Consider the following 24,655-nt stretch of genomic DNA (forward strand, 5'->3'; position numbering starts at 1 on the left):
GTACAGAGGTAAGTAAGAGACAGGTTAAGGACACAGAGGGAAGGTTCATCCCTCCCAGGAGAGAAAGGCTTGGTGGGGAATGGAAGAGTAAAGTTTTGTGCTATCCTGGACTCTTGCTCTGTAGCCATCTTCTCACAGCATCTGAGGAAGGTATAATGGGTGCTGGGAACCTGACTCAGGTCTTTGCCAAGAACGGTATGTGCTCTGTACCATTGAGCCATTTCTCTCACCCTGTGGTGATTTTTTCCTTCTGTTTTTGTTTTTTTTTTGAAGACAAAGTCTCACTTACACAGTCTTTACTTGCCTAGAACTTTCTATGTGGATCAGGCTGCTCTTGAATTCGCAGAGGTCCATTTGCCTCTGCCTCCTGACTTCTAGTCTTAAGGTATGCACTACCACAACCAGACTGTGAAATTTTTGATCCTCTTTTTTTCCCCATACTTTGTTTTCAGATCCCACTCTGCGCATAAGTAACATCATAGACGACAGTGACCTTTCAAATACTCAAGAGGCCACATATGGTTGGTAGCTGTCCTAGGTTGCATAGGAAAGCAGGTTGAGCAAGCTATGAGGAGGCAAGTCAACAGGCAGCACTACTCCACAGTCTCTGCTTCATTTCCTGCCTCCAATTCCCTGCCTTGCTTGAGTTCCTTTCTTGGCTTCCTCCCTCAGTGAAGGAATGTGATCTGATCCTGTAAGCCAAATAAACCAACCCTCCTCACCCCAAGTTACTTTTGTCATGGCGCTTTATCACAACAAGCATTAAACGGCTAGTGGATTGGGTTGAAATCAGGTCAGTCTTTTGGTGTATGCATGCGCGCACACACACACACACACACACACACACACACACACACACACACATGCTAGTATGTGTCTCTTCATATGTATCTGTGTGAGTGTGGAGTGGTATGTATATCTGCCTGTGTATGCATGTACAGAGGCCAGAAGAAGAAGAAGCGGGGTGTTATCTTGGATCACTCTAATAAAGTGGCTCTTCATTTGAGGCAGTGTCTCTCATTCAACCTGGAGCTAGGCTGACTTCCAGCAAGCCCTGGTGATCCTCCTCTCTCTTCCTACCAACCATAATGCTGGGGTTACAGTCCTGTGCGTGGCCATACATAGCTGTTTACACGGGCACTGGAAATTGATCTCAGGCTCTCATGCTCGCATAGCAAGCACCCTCACCCCCTGAGTCATCTCTTGCCCCAGCCTTTCTTAACAGAGTCCAAAACCATTCAGATGCTATTTTTCATACACACTCCTTTCTAAGAGGTCAGAAAGGGGAGGTGGAGGTCAAGTTTGTTTTAAAGACTCTTGAAACAAGAGAGTTCTGAACTTCAGGATCACAAACAGGTTTAAAATGAAAATGTTCATGGGCTTAACAAGAGAATGGAGAATATAAGGAGACATCAGTGAGCCATTCATCAAAATAACATTGTGTTAGAAATCTAGCTCAAAATAGATTACTGTGGATTGAGTGGAGCAGAAAGAAGGGAAAGGGGAAAAAAGGCCCTGGGGCAAGGAGAGTGAGAATGAGCTGGTAAATGGAGAAAAGGAATACACTGTCAAATCTGAGCAATCAACATGAAACAAATGAACAAAATAATCAACTTCTATGCCAACATAAACATTTTCTTTGGTCTGAACAATATGAAGAATGTGTGTGTGTGTGTGTGTGTGTGTGTGTGTGTGTGTGTGTGTGTCCCTGTATCTAGATCTATCTTTAGTAAGAGCCATTAGACCTTGCCAAGATTCTAAAGCACAATTAAGAATACAACTTATCTTCTCTGCACAGCTATTTTTCTAAAATTGGTCAACAGGGGTCTACACATATTCTGTAGAAGGCTTGAACTCCGTGCTCTAGCTGAATTCATTAAGCATTGAAGACAGGGTCTCCTGAAAGGTTGCCTAAGACTTCTCCCCATCAGAAGCTATTGTCTCCTGATTGTCTGCAAAAGTAGAAATTGAGAAGCAGACACAGCAGCCCTCCTTCAAGTCTTTCTGTGGCCCAGAATTGGTGGGAAACCCTGCAACTGCGTGGAGCTCGGGAGTCCTTTCATGACGGTTTCACTAAATACATGTCACTTCACCATATTCTTGGGAATGCTCCTATATTGTGGTTTTCCCAGCAGTAACAAGTGTCAGAAACAGATACAAGGGTGGGTGGATCAGACAGATGAAGAACCACAATATACTGCCAGTGATTTTGCTGAGATCAGTCAATCTGAGCGAGACAGTTGGTTCAACTAACCAAGTTGTCAAGGAGAAGTCATGCTTATTGTTAGCTACTGGTAGCAGCCTCTGGGTTACCATATTTAGAAGGACTCAGAAATTCCACCTTGATTGTGTAAGAATGAGTATCATGTTCAATGTTTGATGACTGCTGTGTAAACCTGTGAAGAATATTCCCACAAAAACTTGTTGTCCTGCGCCCACTGACACACTAAGGTTTTGTTGTTGTTGTTTTTATGTGTGTACTGGTGTTTTGTCTGCATATGTCTGGACATTGCACGCATATGAGTTATAGACAGTTGTGAGCCACCGTGTGGGTGCTGGGAATTGAACATGGGTCCTCTGGAAGAGCAGTCCGTGTTCTCAACTACTAAGCCATCTCTCCAGCCCGACACACTAAATTTAATGCTCCATAAAAAATTCAAACTTCAGTTTTTGAACAAAGAGACCTACTGTTCTTTTAAGATAATAAAAGTTCCAGAAGCTATTAGGTCTATTGTTTCTTTTGAGGCTATCACTAGGGAAAGCTAAACTTCAGATTATGGCTTTGAAAAAGCCCAGCGGAAGTGGAGGGATGAGCTGACTTTGTCATCAACTCAATACAAAATCATCTTCAAAAACATAACTTAACCAAGTAATTTCGACATCCTCTATTTCCTTTAATCATTGAGATATAGGTGATGAAAATGGAGTCCTCATGTTTGACCATTGGAAAATAAAGCCACTCAGAGAGCTGAGTTCCGGGTCCATCAAGCAACCCACTGTCTCTCAGAAGCAAGAGGCAGAACTATGGTGAGGAGGGTCCACCCTGGAAGGGTTTGGGGCAGTTCTTCCCTAAATGATTTGACTGATCTTAGGATAAGAAACTTTTTTTTTTTCAGTTCTCTGTGTATAAAATCAGGTAAGGGAGAATAAAGCTATTGGTTTTTTTTAGTGATTCTTCCGAGGAAACATCCTGGATATTATTAGATCTACAAGGTAAAGTAGAGGCACAATAAATCAGATGTTCAAAGGAAGTACAAAACAAAACAAACAAACAAACAAAAAAACAAAAAATGGGAAGAGAGAGAAAAAAGGCAAGAAATGATAAGGATGCCAAGAGTTTTGGAAGTAGTGCCCACAGATTGCATCCCTGGTGAGTGACACAAGCCATGTGGACTTAGAGCTAAAATTTCCTTCAGTGAATGGCTGGGTGTGGTGATGGAGATGACATGACAAGCCCACGGCCACTGTTTGGAGGTGCACACCAGGGACAGAAGGTTAGATTAATTATACTCCTAATAGCGTGGGACTCGGTTATCACTGGCCCACACAAACAGCGGGTTTTGTTTAGTTATTAACGAATTGGTGAGAATCATTAAAACCAAAACCAGCTCACGAGAATCTGGGTTTAGATATGTCCCAGGTAATATCAGGGCACTATATAAAAGAAAACATACTTGATAAAACAACAGTGAAGGCATCAGGCTTGCAGTGTTTGGGCATTTCTTCGATTCTAATATGCTTGATCACAATAGCTTTCCAGTGCCACTCTCAGAAGGGAAAAAAAATATCACCACACTCTAAATGGTTTATCTATTAAAATTAACTTCCAGAGTTCTCAATTGTAAGCCATACTTTCATCCTCAAAAGAATCTGTATGCTGAACCACACTGTAATATATTATGTGCCACACACGGCACCGAATCCACCCAAGTCAGGAGCCTTTCTGTCTCAGGAAGAGAGATACCACCCCATGTTACTTGCCTTTCCAGGCTCACACTCGGTTCCGTCAGCCCAGGGTGTGTGCTGAGTCCTGCAGCCTTTGTGTGCTCCATCCACATTATTGCACCAGAGTCGTCTACATTGCATCTGTTCCGTTCAGGGGAAGACAAGACACAGTGTGAGCACACAAGGCAAGAGTTCCTTTTAACTCACGCTTTGCCAGGCGTAAAAGTTGGCTTGCAAAAGGATGTTTTTTTCTTGGTATGATATATTCATCATTATAAACTATTCCAAAGTGCAGCCACATTTCTGTTCTGGTGGGAGATATAGTTCTGTAAAAGGGGGATGGCCTGAAGGAGCCTCTGAGTCATACATGGCATCACAGGGTCCTTTGTCTGCACCTCCCTCCCATGTTAATGATGAAGAAACTGAGGTCCAGTGGGATGAGGGATCATTCTCAGAACTACACTAGAGTTCTGAAAATGCATGTGACTTGAATTTTGCTTTGTCTTAGTGCCAAAATTAATGTGTTTATGTATATGCACGCATACCTGTGTATGTGCATGTGCGTTTGTATGGACATGTGCATGTGTGTGTATAATACCATGATCATGTAAGGAGCCATTTTTAAGATCTAATGGTTGTGGGAGGAAATACAGAAAAAACTCAATAAAATATATTTCACACTTCTAAAAAAGTATAGTGGGTAGTTATGTTCTCATCGTTACCAAGCTAAGGAAAAGAAAAATTCACAAGCAAGCTAAGGCCTTGTATACTCATCCTGCATCTCCCTCTCCTGCTCCTTTTACCCCAGAGGTAACCCTGTCTTCAGCAGTGCTCGTGTCTTCAGGGTTCTCTATGCTTCTGTGCAGATGCTTAAAATCCCACCGGGGATACACAGCACTGAAGCTTCCTATCAACAGGAGCACACAACACACCTTGCAACTTCCTTCCTTCCTTCCTTTACCGAGTTCTTCTTTGAAGACTTATCCCCATGGATGGATGGATGGAAGTATTTCAAGGTAGATTCTTCAATGCATGTGTGTGCACAAACGTGTGCATTGGTGTATGTTCAGGTGTGCTCGCACATGTGTGTGTGGAAGCCAGAGGACAGCCCCAGTGTCATCTTCAGGAACACCATCTACATTCTTTGAGACAGGCTCTCTCGTTGTCATGGAGCTTACCAGTTAGGCTAGACTGGCTGGCCAGTGAGACACTGTTTTTTCCTGTCTCTGCCTCTCTGGTAGTAAGCCAGGCCTACCTACCACTCAGCATCTTCACATGGGTTCTGAGGACTAAACTCAGGGCTTCCTGCTCTCAAGGGAAGTGTTCCATCAACTGATCCAAACCTCCAGTCCTTCCAGGAATACTTTTAAAAAATGATTCTAAATTTTAATTTTATCCTAATTATTAAAAACATATACTTACAGGAGAAAAGTTTAACAGTTACCAGAAATTCATTTTTAGAAACAGAAAAAGAAGCCTCCAACCACCTGTGTTTGGGTACTTTCTTTCCTCCTTTTGGTGTTGAAGATGTATGCTATCAAACTGTTTATTATGGAGTATATTCCTAAGTATCTAACATTTTCACTACTATGTAATAGTTCACTGAAAGAAGACACTAAAATGTGCTTGGTCTTTCTCCCATTGGCCTTCCCCCACCCAATGATGTTTTGAGACAGAAATACATCGTTCATGCTAGACTCAGGATACCTCTCTATCATCCTGCCTCAGACTCCTGAGTGCTAGGATTATAGGCCCTACCATATTCAATGGCTTAATTTTTGTATGAGTGACAGAGAAGTGGGCATTATTTTGGATGGAGTTATTTGAACTTTTTAAATCATTTCTGTGGATTCCCTATATTTCCCAATCCACCAACCATTGCCAGAATATCACTCTTCAGCAAAACAAACATACATTTCCCAAAGCCACAACCTGAGGCATCCCACGAAAGCCTAAGTCTGCTTACCTACAGAGATCCTTGACTCATACATTAAAATACCACTCAGCCACCCAGCCAGCCAGTCAGCCAGCCAGTCAGCCAGCTAGATGATGACCAGAAGTGAACTGAAGACCAGCTGGTCACAGAACACAACCTAACAAGTTAACGCAGGGAGCCAGAGTTGGCTCATGAATTCCTTGTACCGGATCTGGAAGAGTCCCTGTAATTCAGGTCACTTTTACCAGCTAAAGGACATAAAAGGAGAACAGTGAGCTGGCCTCCACAATCTTGGGCTTACTTTCTGACTTTCTGAGTGACAATGACAGCTCCCCTTTGTGCTATCGCTGACTTTCTGCCAAGTGACAATGGCATCTCCCCTTTGTGCTATTAGGAGAGCGCCGTGAGAAAACTCAGGCTGAACGCTGCGCTACTGAGCCCACCACAGCCTCATAACCCCATCACAGGCACTGCCACTGCCAGCAAGGTCACTCTGAACCTGTACTTGGGTAACTGATTTAGAGTGAGAACCCAGTGGGAAAATGTGACGATAAACAAGTCCAGAACCAACAGCCAAGGGCAGAAACTACCCCCGAACACTTACCATATACGGGCACACCTGAGAACCTGGCCCAAAAATCAGTTCACATTGTTTATTCACGTTGTAGAGGAGGCCTGGGAGTTGGGAAGGCAAAGGGTAGGTTCTGGATTCAGGTTCATTCAACAAGCACTCGCCATACCCAGTGCTAGGGGAAGCAGAGACATACAGATGGTGAGCTAGGCTCCTGAAGGTTGCAGATAGGGGTGAAGGCCGTGCACACACCTACTGGCTACAAGAACTGTTCCTTTTGGCCTTTGCTCTGTCCTCTTCACCCAAGGATAAATCAAGGCTAAGTCTAGAAGCTAAAGCTGCAATTTTGACACGTATTCTGTAGAAAGATACTCTCCACATAGGACAGAGCCAGGTGGAAATATAGTGTCTGAGGGAGCACCGATCTCCTGCAGGGGTCATTACCTGCTTATTTATTTATTTATTTTTTTACAGTCTTTCCCAATAAACTGTAAGGATCTTAGGGCCACAGCTAGTGTCTCTTTATTTCTGTACATGGCCCAGTCTAGCAAGAGGTATTTAGTGTTTGCTGAACAGATGACTCATAGCAGGAAAGTATCTCAAGCTACCTGCTTAGAAGAAAAACACCAGCTCTCAGTTTCATCTAGGTTTCTGCAAACATCTCTTCTGGAAAATTTACACCAGGTAAGTTCTAATGAAGAAAGTCCGCCCCTCCCCTGCATCTGTTGTTGCAGAAATGTAAACCAGTGACCTTTGGCAATTGCTTAACCTCTGTACCTCCGGGAAAGGAGAGCACCAATTCTGTGATGTGTGGACCTTGTATAATGTAATTGGGTCTTTGTGGAACCTTAAAAAACGGTAAAGGGCATAAAGAGAAAGAAGAGAGAGGGAGAGGGAGAGGGAGAGGGAGAGGGAGAGGGAGAGGGAGAGGGAGAGGGAGGGAGGGAGGGAGAGAGAGGGAGAGAGAGAGAGAGAGAGAGAGAGAGAGAGAGAGAGAGAGAGAGAGAGAGAGAGAGAGAACATGCCCTTATTTCTACCACAAACTCTCTTCTGGCAACCTCTCACTACCCCATTCCTTCCAAGCCAAGATTACTAGGTTAGCGGCACATCATCACAGCCTTCTCCAAAGACCTGAATAAATTTCAAAGCATTACACAAATGCAGAAATATTTGCATATTCCTTTTAAGAACCCAACTCTTTGCTCAGAGCAGTTTGTAATCTTCCAAACACTGGCAAGGCTATGCACTAACAGATGTCATAGGGTAATTTTTTTTCCCGCCTCCAAGGAATGTTATCAAAAACAACAACCCAAAAGGAATGCTAAACTCTGCGTTTTCTTTCCCTTAATGGTTTACTTTGTATAGACCAGGCATTAGATTAGTGATTCTCAACCTTTAATGTAGTTCCTCATGCGGTGGTGACCCCCAACCATAAAATTATTTTGTTGCTACTCATAACTGTAATTTTGCTACTGTTATGAATTGTAATGTAAATATCTGATATGTGACCCCCTGTGAAAGGGTTGTTCAAACCCCAAAGGGGTCGTGACCCACAGGTTGAGAACTGCTGCACTAGGGGCTGTTACTAAAAGAAAGTTCAAGTCTTACTCCAAGAACTCAGTGATGTATTTTCGACTGCACTTGGACCACATCCAAGGGTTGGTGTAGAAGTTCAGTGTTGGCGCCATGACATGCTGGGGGCTCTTCACACCTTCTTCTTTGCATTTATTGCTGTCATCGTGAGGCATATTGAACCTAAAGTCGATGAAACAATGGTGAGAATGTCAGTATACCCTAGTGGTTCATGCTGGCATTGTTGCTTAATAATTCATCTAAGAGAAAACTGCCACTGCCTATTGTGCTGGGGAAAAGCATCTGAGTCCAGGTGAGCAGAATAAACTGTAAGACAATTCAAGACGGAAATTAGAACACAAGGGGATTTTTATCCAATTTAATATAAAGCACCTTTAGTGAATGTGTAACCACTTGTTGGGTTAAGTATGCTTTTTGGAATTGCAGAGGCTCCGAATGTGCTGTAGTTGGTGCTAGAATACAGTAGTTGGAAATCCTAATAGACAGTTAAAGGGTAATCCTCAGAGTCAAGATTTTGGTGGGATGCTGTACTATTGTTGACATAAAAAAATAAATTGGTGTAAAATATGGAAGCCAAGTGCTTTGTAGTAAGAGGATCCTTGTGGGCCTTGCATCTCCCGTTTCTAGAGGGCCAGGGTTGACAAGTGATATACCTGTGTTTATCAAGTAAAGTGCCATTATGAAGGTATGTAAAGTGTGTGCATGAACTCAAAAGAAGTCACACAGAGACCACAGGCACACAAGGCCAGCCAGCGGAGGGAAGAGATGGCACAGCGCTTCACATGCCAATGCCAGCTGACAGGAGCCGGCTTCCTGAAGAGCCCGGCACGAGAAGATTCTTAAACTCTTACTCGTTCTGCCTGAGGGAAGGCTGTGGAGCAATGCCAGTGTCCTCTTGGGCTTGGGCGGGTGACAACAGCGTTCACACATACTTTCCATTCTTGGCTTCACCAGAGGAAGTGGGAGGAAAATGATAGCATTTCCTCAGTGCACACCCCCTCCATGACCCACATGGCCTTCCAGCCCAGGCAATTATCCACCAGGTGACAGGGTCAGAGGGTCATCTTTTCTCTCTGGGAAAGACTGCTGTCAATCAGAAAACTGAGCTTGTGGTTAATTTAGCACCGAGAGAGGAATTCCCTTCTCTAGTTCACACTGAACTCGGGGAAACGTGAGTGAGATAGAAGGGCGTAGACCTGTTTCTTATAAAGGAGAAATCTGGACTAAAGCCTGTGCATCTGCCCCACTAATTCTTTCGTGTTCTGTTTCTTTTTTCTTTAAAAAATGTGGGTCCTTCAGGTTGCCAGTAGAGACGGGAAAATGTGATCTGCATTAGACGAATTTACCAAGTTTGTAATACTGAAGAGGCCATCTCTTCAAAGAAGATACGCTCCGGCTTGTGGGTTCCAGCTATGGAGTCAACCTAACACTGACTCGAGCACACCTCAGGCCAAGGTGAGCATTCAAACCCTACCTGGCTTCTTTCCCTATGGTAGACAGGCATTGCCCAACTCGCCATAACTAGCTAAAATCAAGTTTACTTATTTTATCATACAAATAAACAGAAACGTATTTTCATTTAAATAAGCACATTTGCTCACTGCTGGGGCTGTAATACCTATTTTTTGAATACTTACTGATCGATAATAACTGAGACTGTTCACATCCATAGTACACTAGGATGCATATTCTGGGTTTTAGATGCTCTGTTTCGTAACTTATTTGATACAGGGAACAGTACAGTTGACTCACTGCATCCAAGGGTCACGCATCCACAGGTTCCATCAATTGTGGATGGAACATATTTAGGGGAGAAAGCCAACTTGTGTTGGTATAGAACGTGCATGGACTTCCCTCTCCCCCAGTCAATAGAATATAATAGCTATTTTTGTTGTATTAGGCATTATGAGTCATCTAAATATTATTTAATGTATATAGCAAATAAGCACAGGTGACATGAAAATTCAATGCCTCTTCATAAAAAGGGCTTGAGTACCTTTGGAGTCTGGTATTTATGCCAGGTCCAGGAACCAACCTCCCACAGACAGCCAACAATGAGTCTACTGTTCCCTACACTTTGTAGACGAGCAACTAAGGCATAGAGAGCTTTCATCACCTGATAATTCAGGTCAAAGTGTCACTCAGATGGGGAACCTGGAAATATAGGTCATCTTGAGGATTCTCTGCATTTCATAAATATGTCTCAGGAATCAGAAAGACCAAGGAGATGTTGACTAAGCCAGTCTGGCCTGCCTATGCTGAAATCTTGGATTACATTCTAAACATTAGATCTGTGATAAAGTTTTCTTGGGGGAAAACAGCAAAGGTGTATGAAAAGGGAAAGGGTGAAAGGCACTTGTTGAATTGAACTTCCGGGTGTGTGCATGCAGCATGTACGTGTGTACACACATCCTGCCCCATACCTAGCACAGCATATACAAGAGGTGTTTGAAAAGCATTTGAATTGAAAAAGCTTTCTTTTCAGTGATAATGTTAGCTGTTGCCAAAGCTCGAATCTGACCCAAAAGGACGTACAGCTCCACTACACTAATAATTCTCTTGAGGAAACCATTTTAATCATATGCACTATAATTATTTTAGAAACACACTAATGTGTTCCCAAATCAGAATAATTTCTGGTAAATTCACACTGATCTGCCCTGTCTCCTCTCTGTGCCCTCTCTCAGATAAACAAACAAGGAGAGTTATCTCATAATGGCCACTTTCTGGTTGTAATCTGGAAATTGAATCTTTCTCTGCAGCATTGTTCATCTTCTTCTCTGAAGGAGGGACATTGCTGTCTTAGATGCTAACTGTCTGAGTAATAGCCATGTATAACCAGAGTTCGGAACAATCTGAATCAGTTAAAATCTGTAGACCAGAGCAATGTTGAGGCAACCTTCTGGACACAGATGTTGAGTCAAGAAAGTTCTCCAAGCTAATTCACCCTTTGCTGTGCTAGGAAGGAATCAAAATGCATCTTTTCCTTGAGTCTCCAGTGGGAGGAGAAAAATTATTAGACTTTGCTCATCAAACACAAACAGTTCAACCAAAGACACACAGAACTAGGGTTGAAGAGGGTGGATTGCCTTTACTCAGTGTCTCACAAAGGTTCAGCTTCTTTCATCCTGTCAAATCTGCTCTGAAGTCTTGGCTCCATTAAAGTTAAGAAAACACTCCCTGGTAAACACAGCTTTAGGAAGCGATGAATGGAATGACTTACACATGGCCCAGTTCATGGGCTATTGTGAAAGCTGTGCTCAGCCCACTGTCTTCACTAATGGAACAACTTCTGTAGGGGTCACAAATGGTTCCCAATTCAGCAAGACCTATTCGGAGAGAAGGGGAGAAACCAACATGGATTTACTTTTAGAAGCAATTGTGACTCGGAAGAGAAACATCAAGGAAACCATTTTAGCCATGGGGACATGTACGAGACTCACCTAAGGTGTCACATTTGTCCTGAGCTCTGCAGATATCCTCCCTAAAAGCAAAACAGACTTAGGCTGTGACAACACCAGAGTAAAGGTCAACACAGGAAAATCCTCAGACTTCTAGTCCATTTTGGGGCACAGGAATAACAAAACATAAACTAACAAGGCCAGCCAGGGTTTTGCAACTCCCCAAATGTCAGGAACCATAGATTTAAGGGTTAAAGGTTACATGGAGAAGTCTACTGCTGTCTCCATGGTAGCCACAGAACAATTAGATGTGCCCCACCCCACCTCGGGGAAACTTTCCTCAGTGCCTACTGTAAAGTGCTCACTGTTCTCTGAGTTCATTTAAGAGGAATGGCGGGCTAGCGGCTGTGGCTTTGGTGTAAAGTCTACGTGCAAGGGCACAGCCCTGGATTCAATCTCCAGCAAGGGCTTGTGGGGCAATGAGAGTGTTTATAACTATGTCAGAGATGGCCCATGATAAGAGAAACCATTAAGCCAGCATCTCCTTCTTGCTTGTACATTCTTAAAACATTCTTCAAGAGTAGCTTATCATATAAAAATTGGGAAATTTTTATTAAAAAAATTTCTTCTTTCTGGCTTCTTGAAAAAACAAGTCGGCCAGGCGGTGGTGGCGCACCCCTTTAATCCCAGCACTTGGGAGGCAGAGGCAGGCGGATCTTTGTGAGTTCGAGGCCAGCCTGGTCTACAGAGCGAGATCCAGGAAAGGCGCAAAGCTACACAGAGAAACTCTGTCTCCAAAAACAAAAACAAAAACAAAAACAAAAACAAAAAAAAAAGAAAAGAAAAAAAAAAGAAAAAACAAATCACCTAAGTTGGCAACACTAGACTTAGGTCTTACATGGCGACCGCCAGCTGGATTCGGCCAGCGGCTTCCCCTGCTACAGAAGGTCACTTGCTTTCAGGCCTGCCTTACATACTGAGTCCTCATGTGGCATGTGTATGTTAGAGATTCTCAGCCAGTAGGGTATCCTCTCTCACCCTCAGGGCACATGCAGCAGTGGCTGGTGACCTTGCCAGTGGTCATAATTGAGAGGCCAGAGTTCTACTGATGTGTAGAGAGCAGAGATGAGGAATGTTGCCAAAAGCACTGACGTGCTCAGGGTAGCCTGTTCAACAAAGAACTATCTGTATAAATTGTCCAGAGTGACTACGCTGAGAACTTCCCATGTAGGACTGGCTACCAGCAACGAGGGACCCTTCCCATCAAACCGACCTGACACCATGAGATATGAGGAATCAGCATTTACCTTGTGACCAGAACAGCGGTGTCGTGCTGTATCCCACCTAAGTGGTTCTTGGCATGCTGCCACTGGCAAAAGTTTTTTAGTGTTGTCTGGGCATTGAAACTTATGGAAGGTCCTTCCTAAACACAGAGAAGAATTGCTCTTGGTCTATGCAACAACACCAATTAGATATGCCATTTCGGATACAGATAGAAGAAGAGAGAAAAATAAACTTTATTACCTGTTCATTATGAATCACAACTAAGTTCACAATAACAATATTAATTAAATTTCCAATACTTGAGTCTTTATAGATAGAAGCTACCTGCAACCGAGATAAATTTTTCAAAGTTAATGATGGACTCTGTGTAAGCAATAAGCAATTCACTTCTCAGGTTGGGTTCCAGCACTTTTTACGTTTCATGCAACACGTGTTTTACGGTTCTGAATGTTCACTGTATAAACACTGATTTATAGTCTCTTTGTAAAATTCATAGATGGCAGTTTTAGATAAAAATGAATTCCAGCAAATTTAAATTCTGAGGTATTTTCCCTTGAAGCTGAATCATCGTCTGACTTAATAGTTATTTGCTCCAAAGCTTTGCATATTAATTTCCCATCAAGCACTTTCCTGTCCTTTGGAGTCCTGGGTTTCCACATAAATGCTGGCTCTTGTTCCTCACACTCATTGTCCATTTATATGCTCAACAGCAGTGTAACCTGTTTCTGCATTGTTTGTTATCATAACTTATTATGTCAGCTACGTTCACTGTCACTTACCATAAACTAGATTCTGGAAGAAAACTGGATTTGCATTTAGTTCCCACAGCAAAACTCTGGGCTAGGTACCACTACCATCCCTTTGAAACAGAGAGGTCATAGAAGCTCAGAGAGATTAAGTAACTTGTCTAAGACCGTACAGCGGCAAGCAGCAGAACTAGAGGTGACAGACTAGGTTATCTGACCCAAGAGCTGCTACTGTAGTCAAAAGTCTCTGATAGACCTGAAATAATGGGGTGGACATGGAGCTGGGGCTTGCAAGGTCTGCTTGGGTTTCCTTCTGTCCCCTGGGTATGAGAGGGCTGGGGGCATATGGAACATGTGGGGATAGAAGTGAGGATAGGCGTGGGAGAGAAGCTGGTTGGGTATCATGTGGGGATGGCCCACAGCAGTAAGGGACGAAGCAAGGAGCAGGACAGGCCATGAGGAGGGGAGAGACAGCCTAAAAGCAACATTCCGAAGCATGGTGGCTTTTTACAATGCTTCTGGGAAATTCATTCAAAGCAGGCTGTTGTTCAGGTAAAGAAGGGTTAATCCATAAAGGGGAAATGAGTGACATCAGATCTCCATGCACCACCGGGTAAGATTAATTTTTAAAAAAATACCAAGGTATAAGGGAGTATATGAGAATGTTCCCTTTCTGCTTGCATGGAAGTTGTGAAGTCATTTCTCTGTATCTCTGAGAGCTTGGCTCCAGGATAACTGAGGACAGCAAACCATGAAGTGCTCGAGCTGCCTCTGTAACATGTGCATCATCTACAAGGAGCCTGTGGACAATCTTCCACAGCCTTTCAGTCATCTCGGGGTTACTTATTTTATATTGATAAGGGAATGATAAGAAGAAAGTCTATATGTTAAGTTTAGCATAGGTACAAGCTTTTTTGTGAAGTGTGTGTGTATACATGCATGTGTGTGTGTGTGTGTGTACATGTGCATATGTGTGTGTGCATTTGAGTGCACAAATGTGGATGTGCATGTGGAGTGGCTTTTTCTGGGGAACTGTCCACTTTGTATTTTTTAGAGCAGGATCTCTTACTAGCTGGGAGCCGTCAAAAGGGCAGTGTACCTTTCTCTTCCTCCCTGGTGCTGGGATTACAAGTGCACACCACCACATCTGCTGTTTACATATACACTGTGATTGAACTCAGGTCCTCAAGTGTGAGGGAAGCACTTTGTCGGCTGGGCTAGCTCTCTAGCCTTGGCAAATATTTTTGATACATGGTTCGTTGAATGGGCAGAAACTGGATTTTGAAGGCTTAGTATAGAAAACACTTTATGTAAATTCTTTCATCATAATTGTTGAAATGATACTATATGGGTACAAAAATAGATTAGAATTAATTTTATCTGTTTTGTTACTTTCTTTAAAATGTACCCACTAGAATATTCAAAATTCAATATGTGAATTAGATCATATTTTTTTTTAATTGCTAGAAGCAGCAGGAACTTTAACAACAGTTCCTCTGGGAAGGTGCAGGGAACAAGTAGAGAGAAGGATATGTCATGTTAGGTTTGACTTGATTTTCCAATCATGCAGATTTCTTGTGTTTCCAATATAATACAGGAGTAGAAAAACGAAGAAATTTCTAGGCGTCATCCATAGCCTACTTGATTATCACCCTGTGTAAGAGGCAAGACTGAGCAGATGCATTCTGAAAATGCATCATGGGTGACTGGGACTCCAAACCAGCACCACACAGGACTACCAGGCTGTGCAAAGCTCCTAAGTTAGACAGAGAACTTGAGGTTCCAGAACAAACAGGCTGAGTGTCACATGTAGCATCTACACCACTTGCTAGCTATGCCTGACCATAGGCAGGCGACATAACTCCTTGGAGAGTCAGTGGTCATGTCCATAAAATAAGGATGGTAGTCAGCCTAAGCCTATTGCCAGAAGGATTAGAAACAATGCTTTTCAAGTAATAAATGCAATATATAGCAGAGAATCGACATTCACTACCAATACCCACTCCTTTTATGATATAAAGGCAACCAGTGAACAGCCACATACTCTTGGGTCATTTGCCTGAATGGCAGACATGCCAGCCCTGACTGATGCTAGAATCAGAATGGAAAAGAAAATCCATCCTCCAGCAGCACACTGAGTCAGCTCATGAATCGCCTTCTGTGTGGTATACTTACAATCGACATCAGGGTTAAAATATAATGCTGAAGGTTTGCTCCATGGTACAAAACCATTCTGTGGTCAGCTACCACCATCACTTCTACAAACCGTGGGTAGGACAAGAAGCGTTTGGTTCTTTTGTGGTTCCTCCTGTCCCTCGTGCCGTTTGTCTTATTGCTATACCCAGAGAACACTTTGGTTGCCAAGCCGCTCTTTAACAGAGCCACATCGTCGGCCAGGCTGTTCCTCTTTCTCCGCTTTTGCATTCTGGTTTTCCGCTTGTCTTTATTGTGACTGTTTTTGAATTCTGTAATAAATCAGATAACATTCATTCCTTACAGAGCAGTCTGCACTTGTACTAAACATTGTGCATGTTTTAAAATGATGCCTTTAGGTAATAAGATGGCTCAGTCGGTAAAGTGTTTGCTGTCCAAACACAAGGACCTGACTTTGGAGTTTGGATCCCTGGCACCCACATAGACAAGCAGGTTGGTTCTGGAAACCGAAATATCCTGGCTGGGGAGGCAGACACAGGCGGACCCTTGGAATTCACTGGTAAGCCAGTATAGCTGAATTGGTGAGCTTCACATTTAATGTGAGACATGATCTCAAAAAACAAGATGGAGAACCATGGAAGACACCAAACAATACTGACCTCTAGCTTCCACATGCACATAGAGAAGAACACATACACACACCACACTCACACACACACAAGTAAACAAACTGCCTCTATAGCCAAATGTCATACAAAATAAACTGCAGACTATGAGCTGTATAAATAGAACTCAAGCCACACTCTCTCTGACGTGCCTACGTGTCTAAGACTAGCTTCCCTAGGATGCTTCAGCTGATGCACACCGATTACTCCAGAATGTCAGGCTTGGGTTATGGGAAATGGCAGTATATGGTTCCTTCCACTGGGTAACAAAAGCCTTGTTAGGATTTAGATGATTCTTATCCATTGATCTTTATCATGGATAGAGTAAAAGTCAATTTTATAACAGAGCTCGAAGGAAGGAAAATTATATTCCCTTTTAAATGTTTTTTTTATTTTCTTTTTGAAATTCAATGGCAGATGGCAGAGAGAGAGAGAGAGGTCTGAGAGGTAACTGGCTAAAGACAATATAAAAGACATTAGGAAACACAGAATCAAGTATTCTATTTCTTTATCAGGGCGCCATCCCAAGTGAAACAGAAGAACAGAGTCACCGCCATTCAGTGCCTCCGAGCTTGCAATGGATTCATCGCAATGATCAGCAAAGGAAGCAGATCAGGGCAGAGTGTGGGCCTGCAGTTCGGCCTGTGGCATATGTCAAGGTAGCTCGATGAATCTCTAGGCCTCCTAGGGGTATGTGTGTGTGTGTGTGTGTGTGTGTGTGTGTGTGTGTGTGTGTGTACCCATGGAAGCTAGGCTTAAACTGTTCCTAAAGGGCTTCATAGTAAGCTAAAATTTTGAAATGCACTATTCAATTTTCATATCACCAATCACAGAACAAACAGAGTACACATAAAAGGGCCCTTGAAAACACATTTTGAATAAAACTTGATTTAATCAGTTACCTTGCTTATCAGTTCATAGACAAAACATGTGTGTGTGTGTGTGTGTGTGTGTGTGTGTGTACCCACGGAAGCTAGGCTTAAACTGTTCCTAAAGGGCTTCATAGTAAGCTCAAATTTTGAAATGCACTATTCAATTTTCATATCACCAATCATAGAACAAACAGAGTACACATAAAAGGGCCCTTGAAAACACATTTTGAATAAAACTTGATTTAATCAGTTACCTTGCTTATCAGTTCATAGACATGCATTCATGTTATAATGACAAAGCAGAATTGTATGACTAAGAAGTATGCTGCAGTGGCTAAGACCTGAGAAAAAATCCTTTCATCAATACCAAATAAATACAAACCAAAAGGTTAAACTCTTGAGTGGTTTCATATTTGAAACACCCAAATACTTGACAACTATAACCACTTGCTTAAAAAAATTAAGCCCAGGATGTGCACTGGACCAACTTGAACATGTTGATTATTAAAATGGTGAAACTTTTTCAAACTGTCAAAGAGGTCCTATGCAATCCAACTATAGATAACACAACTAACCCAAAGCCCAAGACTTGGGAGCACGCACTGTTGGACATGTTCTCCTAGTCTCTCTTTCAAGCATATTCCCAGTATACCAATGCCAATTAGCTAGGCTGCCATTCAGGTTTCATGTCACCAGATGAATATAGAACAGATACTCATTAAGCATCTAAAATAGGCCAGGAACCGTACTTTTTTGTATCTTAATCTTGTATATAACCTCACATGTTACACTAGTTTCAAACTGAGGAAACGACCTCTGTTTTATAGATAAGTAAGTTATTATCAAGAAGCTGAGCAGTTGGCCAAAGTTACATAGCAGTGAACACGGGTAGGAGGACTCAGGCACATATCTGACCAGCACCCTACACTGTACTCTTACCAGTTGGCAAGATTTTTCAACAGCTAAAGGTAAAACCAGTTTATAGCTTGGCTAAGCATTACCAAAGGGAATCTGAACTGGGAACTAGCTAGTTACCAGTGGACATTTTTCAAGAGAGTTTGCTTTTTACATTAGGTAAGTGAGACATGTTGAAATGCAAAATTACTTCATACATTAAGAAAATACTCCATCAATTTCATAGGAAATACTCCTTGCTTAATGCCGTCTGCGAATGTCCTTTTGTGGGGGGTGTAGGGGAGAGATGTATGTGCGTATGCATGTGGAGACCAGCAGACAACCTCATATATAGTTCCCCAATATCTGCCCACACCAGTTTTTGAAACACAGTCTCTCTCTGGAATCTGGTGCTCACCAAGAAGGCAAGACTGGCTGGCCAATGAGCCCCAGGGATCTGCTTGTCTCCATCTCCATCTCTCCACTGCTGGGATCACAAGTATACACCACTACATGCAGGCTTCCTAGGGATTGAACTCAGGTCCTTCTGATTATTGACTGCATCAGGCTTAGAGTTTGAACTTTCCCAATGATTTGACCTTTGGATCATTAGAAGACACTGTGTAGAACTTTATTAATAAAATGACAGGTATCAGTCACCATGAGTTCAGTCATATGAAATGTTCAGAATAAGAATTCAGGTAGAGCAAGGAGGTAAAGGAACAGTTGCTTCAGGCTGGGGATGTAGTAAGGATGAGAAGGGGAAAGTGAGCCCTAAAGAGGACAGTATTTTAATCTCAAAGTGTGCTAAAATAGACTGTAATATCTTCACCTATCTGTGGACATACCCCAAAATGCTGATTCATACATCAAATGAGTGACTAGTATGGTCAGAGAATTGTGATTCAATAACATCGTTTTCAAAAGACAGGATGTTTTTCTTCTATCAGTTTCAATATTTCAGGTTTCACACTGGGGTCTCTGATTAATTTAGAGTTGATCTTTGTGCAAGGTGATAGATACAGGGCTAATTTCTTTCTTCTACCTGCGGACGTCCAGCTTTCCCAGCACCACTGTTGAAGATGCTGTCTTTTCTCCAGTGTGTATTTTTGGCATCCTTGTCAAATGTCGGATGCCTGTAGCTACATGTGCTTATATGTGGGTCTTCTATTTTGTTTCATTGATCTATATGCTTTTGGCCATTACCACTCTATTTTTATTACTCTAGCTCTGTAATATATCTTGAAATCTGGAGTTATAATCCCGCCAGCATTTTTTTTCCCCCAGCATTGCTTTGGCTATCAAAATTTTGTGGTTCCAGTTCAATTTTAGATTTTTTTTCTACTTCTGTGAAGAATGTTGTAGGGATTTTGATAGAGATTGTATTAAATTTGTAGATGACTTTGGTAGAATAGGCATCAGTACTAATCCTGCCAATCCAGGAGCATGGGAGGACTTTCCATCTTTTTGGGATTTTCACTGTGGAGGGCTTTCACCTCCTTGGTTAAGTTTATTTCTCAATTTTTGAAGCTATTGTGAATGGAATTGTTTCCATAATCTCTTTTTCAGAATGTTTCTTGCTGACACACAGAAAGGTTTCTGGTTTTATTAAGTTGATTTTGTATCCTGCCACTTTACTGAAATTTTGGGAAAGGACATTCTGAACAGAACTCCATCTGCCCAGGAATTAAAGTCAATCGTTGACAGACAGGACCTTATAAACTAAAAAGGTTCTGTCCAGTGAAAGAAATAGTCAGAGTGAAGAGGAAACCCATAGAGTGGGAGAGTATCTTTGCCCACTATGCATCTAATAGACAATATCCAGAACATAGAAGGAACTCAAAAAACAGAGCAAAGACAACAAATGACTCAATTAAAAAATGAGCTAGGGATCTGAACAGATTGTTCTCAAAAGAAGAAATAACAATGGCTAAGAGATCTCTCTAAGAAGTATTTAACATCTTCACCAGTTAGGAGATTCAAATTCAAACTACTCTGAGACTTCATCTAACACCAGGTAAAATAGCTAAGATCAAGAAAACAACCAACAACAAATGCCAGCAAGGATGGGGACAGGAGAAATTCACTGGAGTTGGAATTGTAAACTGGTCCAGTCACTATGAAAATCAGTGTGGACAAACCTCAAGATGCTAAAACTAGATCTACCATAGAGCCCCCGCTATACCACTCATTGGCATGTGCTCAAAAGACTTGACATTCTACTCCACAGATACTTGCTCAGCCAAATTCATTGCTGCTTTACTCATAATAGCCAGGAAGTGTAAACAACTTAATGTCCTTCACCTGATAATCAAAATGTGATACATATTCAGCTGAAAGAAAAATGAAATCACGAAATTTGCAGGATTCAGGTGCTGTGAAGAGGGAAATGGGTAAAACAGGACAGGGAGTGGAAACTGCCTGGGAAGCGGGAGTGTGTGTGTGTGTGTGTGTGTGTGTGTGTGTGTGTGTGTGTGCGCATATATGTGTATATAGTTTAAATGAAGTTATGCCACTTGAGGTGACAAGGTTCCCCCAAAAACCATAGACATCTAACAAAATAGTACCCAATGCCAGACATGGGAAACCCCCTTTCCAGTTGTTGGTCAGGGGAGTTTATGAAACCACCCAAAACAATATAGACCATTGCCTTTGGTTGATTCCCAGGAATTGCCAAAGACTCCACACACTGTTAACCCAAGAATAAGGACTCGGAAGAATGGAGCTGAAAGTGACGTGGAAGCTTCCTCCATGAGGGTTAGCTCTCATAGTACCAGAAGGAGCCACACAAGCTGCCAAAGGAGAAAAACACCACTAGTCCAACCCAGGAACAATGCCTACAAACAACAATGACCAGAATGGCAAGATATCTTGAAAGGTGCAGCAGTGGCACTTACACCCTGGAGGAAACCAACAGCCATCTAGTTGGACCTAAGGCCTTCTAAATAGGAAGGAACTCATGCCTGGCCCTGTAAACACAGCCCGCTATCCCTGACCAGTGAGACTGTGGAACCTAGATGGGAACTTAGTATTGCCACTTTTCAAGTGCACGCTAAACACTTATCCTATGTCCACAGATGAGTGCAGCTCTCACCCATAACTAAGGAAGCTTCCTTTTGCAGCCACAGAGATCATGACAGAAAGCCACAAATGGACAAAGTGCTGAGAGCAACTGACTGCGGGTGCCCAGCCTTTGTTGATATACCTACAACGTATCCCTACATCTAAAGCTCAGGGAACATGGGGCAGATTGGGAGAGACAAAGTCCTAGGGTGGGATGTTTGTGGTTATATAGGGTCTTCTACATGTGGCAAAGAAAGAGCACCCACGAAACCTCCTGTGGGGGGGTAACTTCATAGCTTTACCCCTAGAATAAGTACAGGCCATTGACAGGTGCTGAGAGACAGAGAATCAGTCTTCTGCAGGGACAAGGCACTACTAGGCTAGCAAATCTCAAGAGGTCAGCCCTAACACATGTGAGCAACACTCAATGATCTCAGCAAATTGTGCTTATAAACTGTAGCGTGTGAGTGTGTGACTGTGTGAGTGTGTGTGTGTGCACGCGCGCGCGCGCATGTATGTGGAAATCATAACTAAAGAATAAGGGGTCATGAATTTGAAGAGTAAGAGGGACTTGGAAGGAATTAAATTGGAAGGAAGAGAGGAAGAAGACTGATGTGAATACAGCACATACATGAAATTCTCAAAAGATAAATCAGTAGTTTTATTTAAAACAGAAAACATGTTACTAAACTTGAGAACACTAACTAATTATTAATGTTTACTGTAATTGTTTTGTATTAATACCCGGAGTTGAGCAGCATGTAAAGAAAAGCGTTCATTTAGGACAGTTTTGGAGGCTGGAAAGCTGAAGTTAGGCAGCCCATCTGTTTGACTTTACCATCACAGAGGAAACCTGTGCAAGAAACATAACATGGTGAGGTGGGATGTCAGGATGCAGGGTCAGGCTCACTCTTTTTTTTTTTTTTTTTTTTTTCCCGAGACAGGGTTTCTCTGTGTAGCTTTGTGCCTTTCCTGGAACTCACTTGGTAGCCCAAGCTGGCCTCGAACTCACAGAGATCCGCCTGGCTCTGCCTCCCGAGTGCTGGGATTAAAGGCGTGCGCCACCACCGCCCGGCCCAGGCTCACTCTTAAAGCCATAAACTCTTGGGGGAATTAGAAGGGGACCCAAGAGAGCTAAGTCTCTTCTAGGGCAGACCCCAGGCGCCCAGCAGCCTTCTGCTAGGTCTCACCTGTTATCTCCCCTATTAAAGGCCCTTCATTTTTTACACTGCCACACTGGAACTGAGACCTGAATGTACGGCCCTTGGAGGGACAAACCACAACCAAATGATCGCACACTGTGATGTGATGGGCTGGGTTTACTTAAAGAAGACTCTATCTTCAGTAAGGAAAAGGCACGGAATTCACTATTAACCATGAGGGAGAAAAAAAAGTTAACTTTTAGAGTTATCAGAAGGAACTCAGGAATGGGGAAAGGAGGAGAGAACTGACCTTAGAAATTGGTGCTCTGACTCTGTCGGCAAGCACACCAGCACTCACTAGTCCACTCCTCCCACACACCAGCACTCACTAGTCTGCTCCTCCCATGTGCACACCAGCACTCACTAGTCCTCTCCTCCCGCACACCAGCACTCACTAGTCCGCTCCTCCCGCACACCAGCACTCACTAGTCTGCTCCTCCCATGTGCACACCAGCACTCACTAGTCCGCTCCTCCCGCACACCAGCACTCACTAGTCCGCTCCTCCCGCACACAAATAAAAATATGAAGCAAAAATTAAACCAAATTGCAGGAACAAATCATTTCTTTATAACCAAATCAACCTATTCTCCTGGGTGATCCTCCTCAGCCTTTTCCCACTTCACCTTTCCTCCTCACGAGTGAGAATCTTATCTTTTTAATTAGCCCAACTAATTTCTAGCACATGGATCACTGTAGCAATTGATTTAAAATGGGCAGTGGTGACACACACCTTTAATCCCAGTTCTGAGGAGGCAGAGGCAGGAGAATCTCTGTGAGTTCTAGGCCAGCCTGGTCTACATAGTGAGCTCAAGGACAGTCAAGATTACATAGAGAGACCCTGTTTCAAAAACAATAAATTAGCATTATAAATGGCACAAAAAATAGATATTGCACCTAATATACCTATGTGTTCTCTAACCTCAAAACAGAACTGTAGTAACAGTGGTAGTGCCCAGCTAAGGGCACACACTGTTAGGATGGAAAAGGAAGTTCCCCCACACTGCTCTTCAGTGGTCTTTCAGCATAATAGAATCAAGGGCTGTGCTTCAGGAATTTACAATATCACTTGGCTAATACTTTAATAAGAATGGACTAATTAATGAAATTTTATTCTTGTGAAAAGTATGGCATAAATGACTAATATCCCACCTCATATATAGCTTCACATTTATTACCACTTTTCAATAACAATTTCATTAAGGCTTACATGCCATTAAATTCACATACCTTCAAAATGTATAACCCCATGGCGTGTGTGTATATGTGTGTGTGTGTGTGTGTGTGTGTGTGTGTGTGTATGTGTGTGTGTGCTCTCACAGATGCCCATTACCTCATGCATGCAACATAAATACTCTACCTCTGAGTTACACCTTTAGCCCAGTTCAGTCTATTCCCGGAACAGACTAAATGATGGCATGGCACGAACCATCATCGTCCTGGTCTAATTTTAGAATAATCTCATTGTCTCCAAAAGAAATCCTAACCTATCAGCAGTCACTCTCCCATCCTTCCTCTTCCCTAGGCCCCACCAATTAATAACCTATGTTGTTGTTGTTGTTGTTGTTGTTGTTTTGTTTTTCAAGACAGGGTTTCTCTGTGTAGCTTTTCACCTTTCCTGGAACTCACTCTGTAGCCCAGGCTGGCCTTGAACTCACAGAGATCCGCCTGCCTGTGCCTCCCAAGTGCTGGGATTAAAGGCGTGCTCCACCACCGCCCTGCCAAACCTATGTTTTTACATCAATGGGTTTGCCTCTTCTGACATGTCCTATGAACTGATTCATACAATGTATAGCATTTTGTATCTAGATTCTTTTATCTCACTTAATGTTTTCATGCTGTAGTATGTCTATTTTATTACTTTTTATTGTCAAATGGCCCATTGTAAGGAATATACTGATATGTTTGTCCATTTGACATCTGGGTGGATAGTCAGAAAACCAGCTGAAGAAAGCTGGTATCTGGGTGGGTGTATTTTCATTCCTCTTGGTTTTAAATATACATGCAGGAGTAGAACGTCTAGTCACATTGTTAACTCTACATTTTACATTTTGAACAGCTACAAAAATTGTTTTCCAAAGTGGTTGCCTAGTTTTCTTGCCTCATTCTAAAGTATTATTGTGTGAGTGTAGGCATATATATGCTGTGGCATTCACGTGGAGGTCAGGTGTCAGCTTTCACCCTGGTATCTGACTCCTGGTTTTTATTATTAAGACCAATTAAGATTCATGCTACAGTCATGGGACAGCCCCCAGGAGTTGCTTCTCTTATACCATTCAGAATCAAGCTCAAGCCTCCAGGTCTGTTCAGGTCCTCTCAGTACGCTCCTTT

At 42.6% G+C, this 24,655-nt stretch overlaps 1 protein-coding gene across 1 annotated transcript in view; it reads right to left on the reverse strand.

Moving 5' to 3' along the window:
* Positions 1 to 24,655, reverse strand: part of Adamts9 (ADAM metallopeptidase with thrombospondin type 1 motif 9) — a 168,628-nt gene that overhangs the window by 123,173 nt on the left and 20,800 nt on the right. Inside the window, exons 4-11 of the mRNA XM_059258235.1 lie at positions 15,652 to 15,941; positions 12,971 to 13,054; positions 12,754 to 12,869; positions 11,489 to 11,529; positions 11,269 to 11,374; positions 8,061 to 8,207; positions 6,486 to 6,627; positions 3,982 to 4,086 (exon numbers count right to left, since the gene is read on the reverse strand). Of these exons, the coding sequence (XP_059114218.1) occupies positions 3,982 to 4,086; positions 6,486 to 6,627; positions 8,061 to 8,207; positions 11,269 to 11,374; positions 11,489 to 11,529; positions 12,754 to 12,869; positions 12,971 to 13,054; positions 15,652 to 15,941 (1,031 nt within the window). The remainder of the gene's footprint in view (positions 1 to 3,981; positions 4,087 to 6,485; positions 6,628 to 8,060; positions 8,208 to 11,268; positions 11,375 to 11,488; positions 11,530 to 12,753; positions 12,870 to 12,970; positions 13,055 to 15,651; positions 15,942 to 24,655) is intronic.

Source organism: Peromyscus eremicus, chromosome 3, assembly GCF_949786415.1.
Source record: "Peromyscus eremicus chromosome 3, PerEre_H2_v1, whole genome shotgun sequence".
Lineage (NCBI taxonomy): Eukaryota > Metazoa > Chordata > Mammalia > Rodentia > Cricetidae > Peromyscus > Peromyscus eremicus.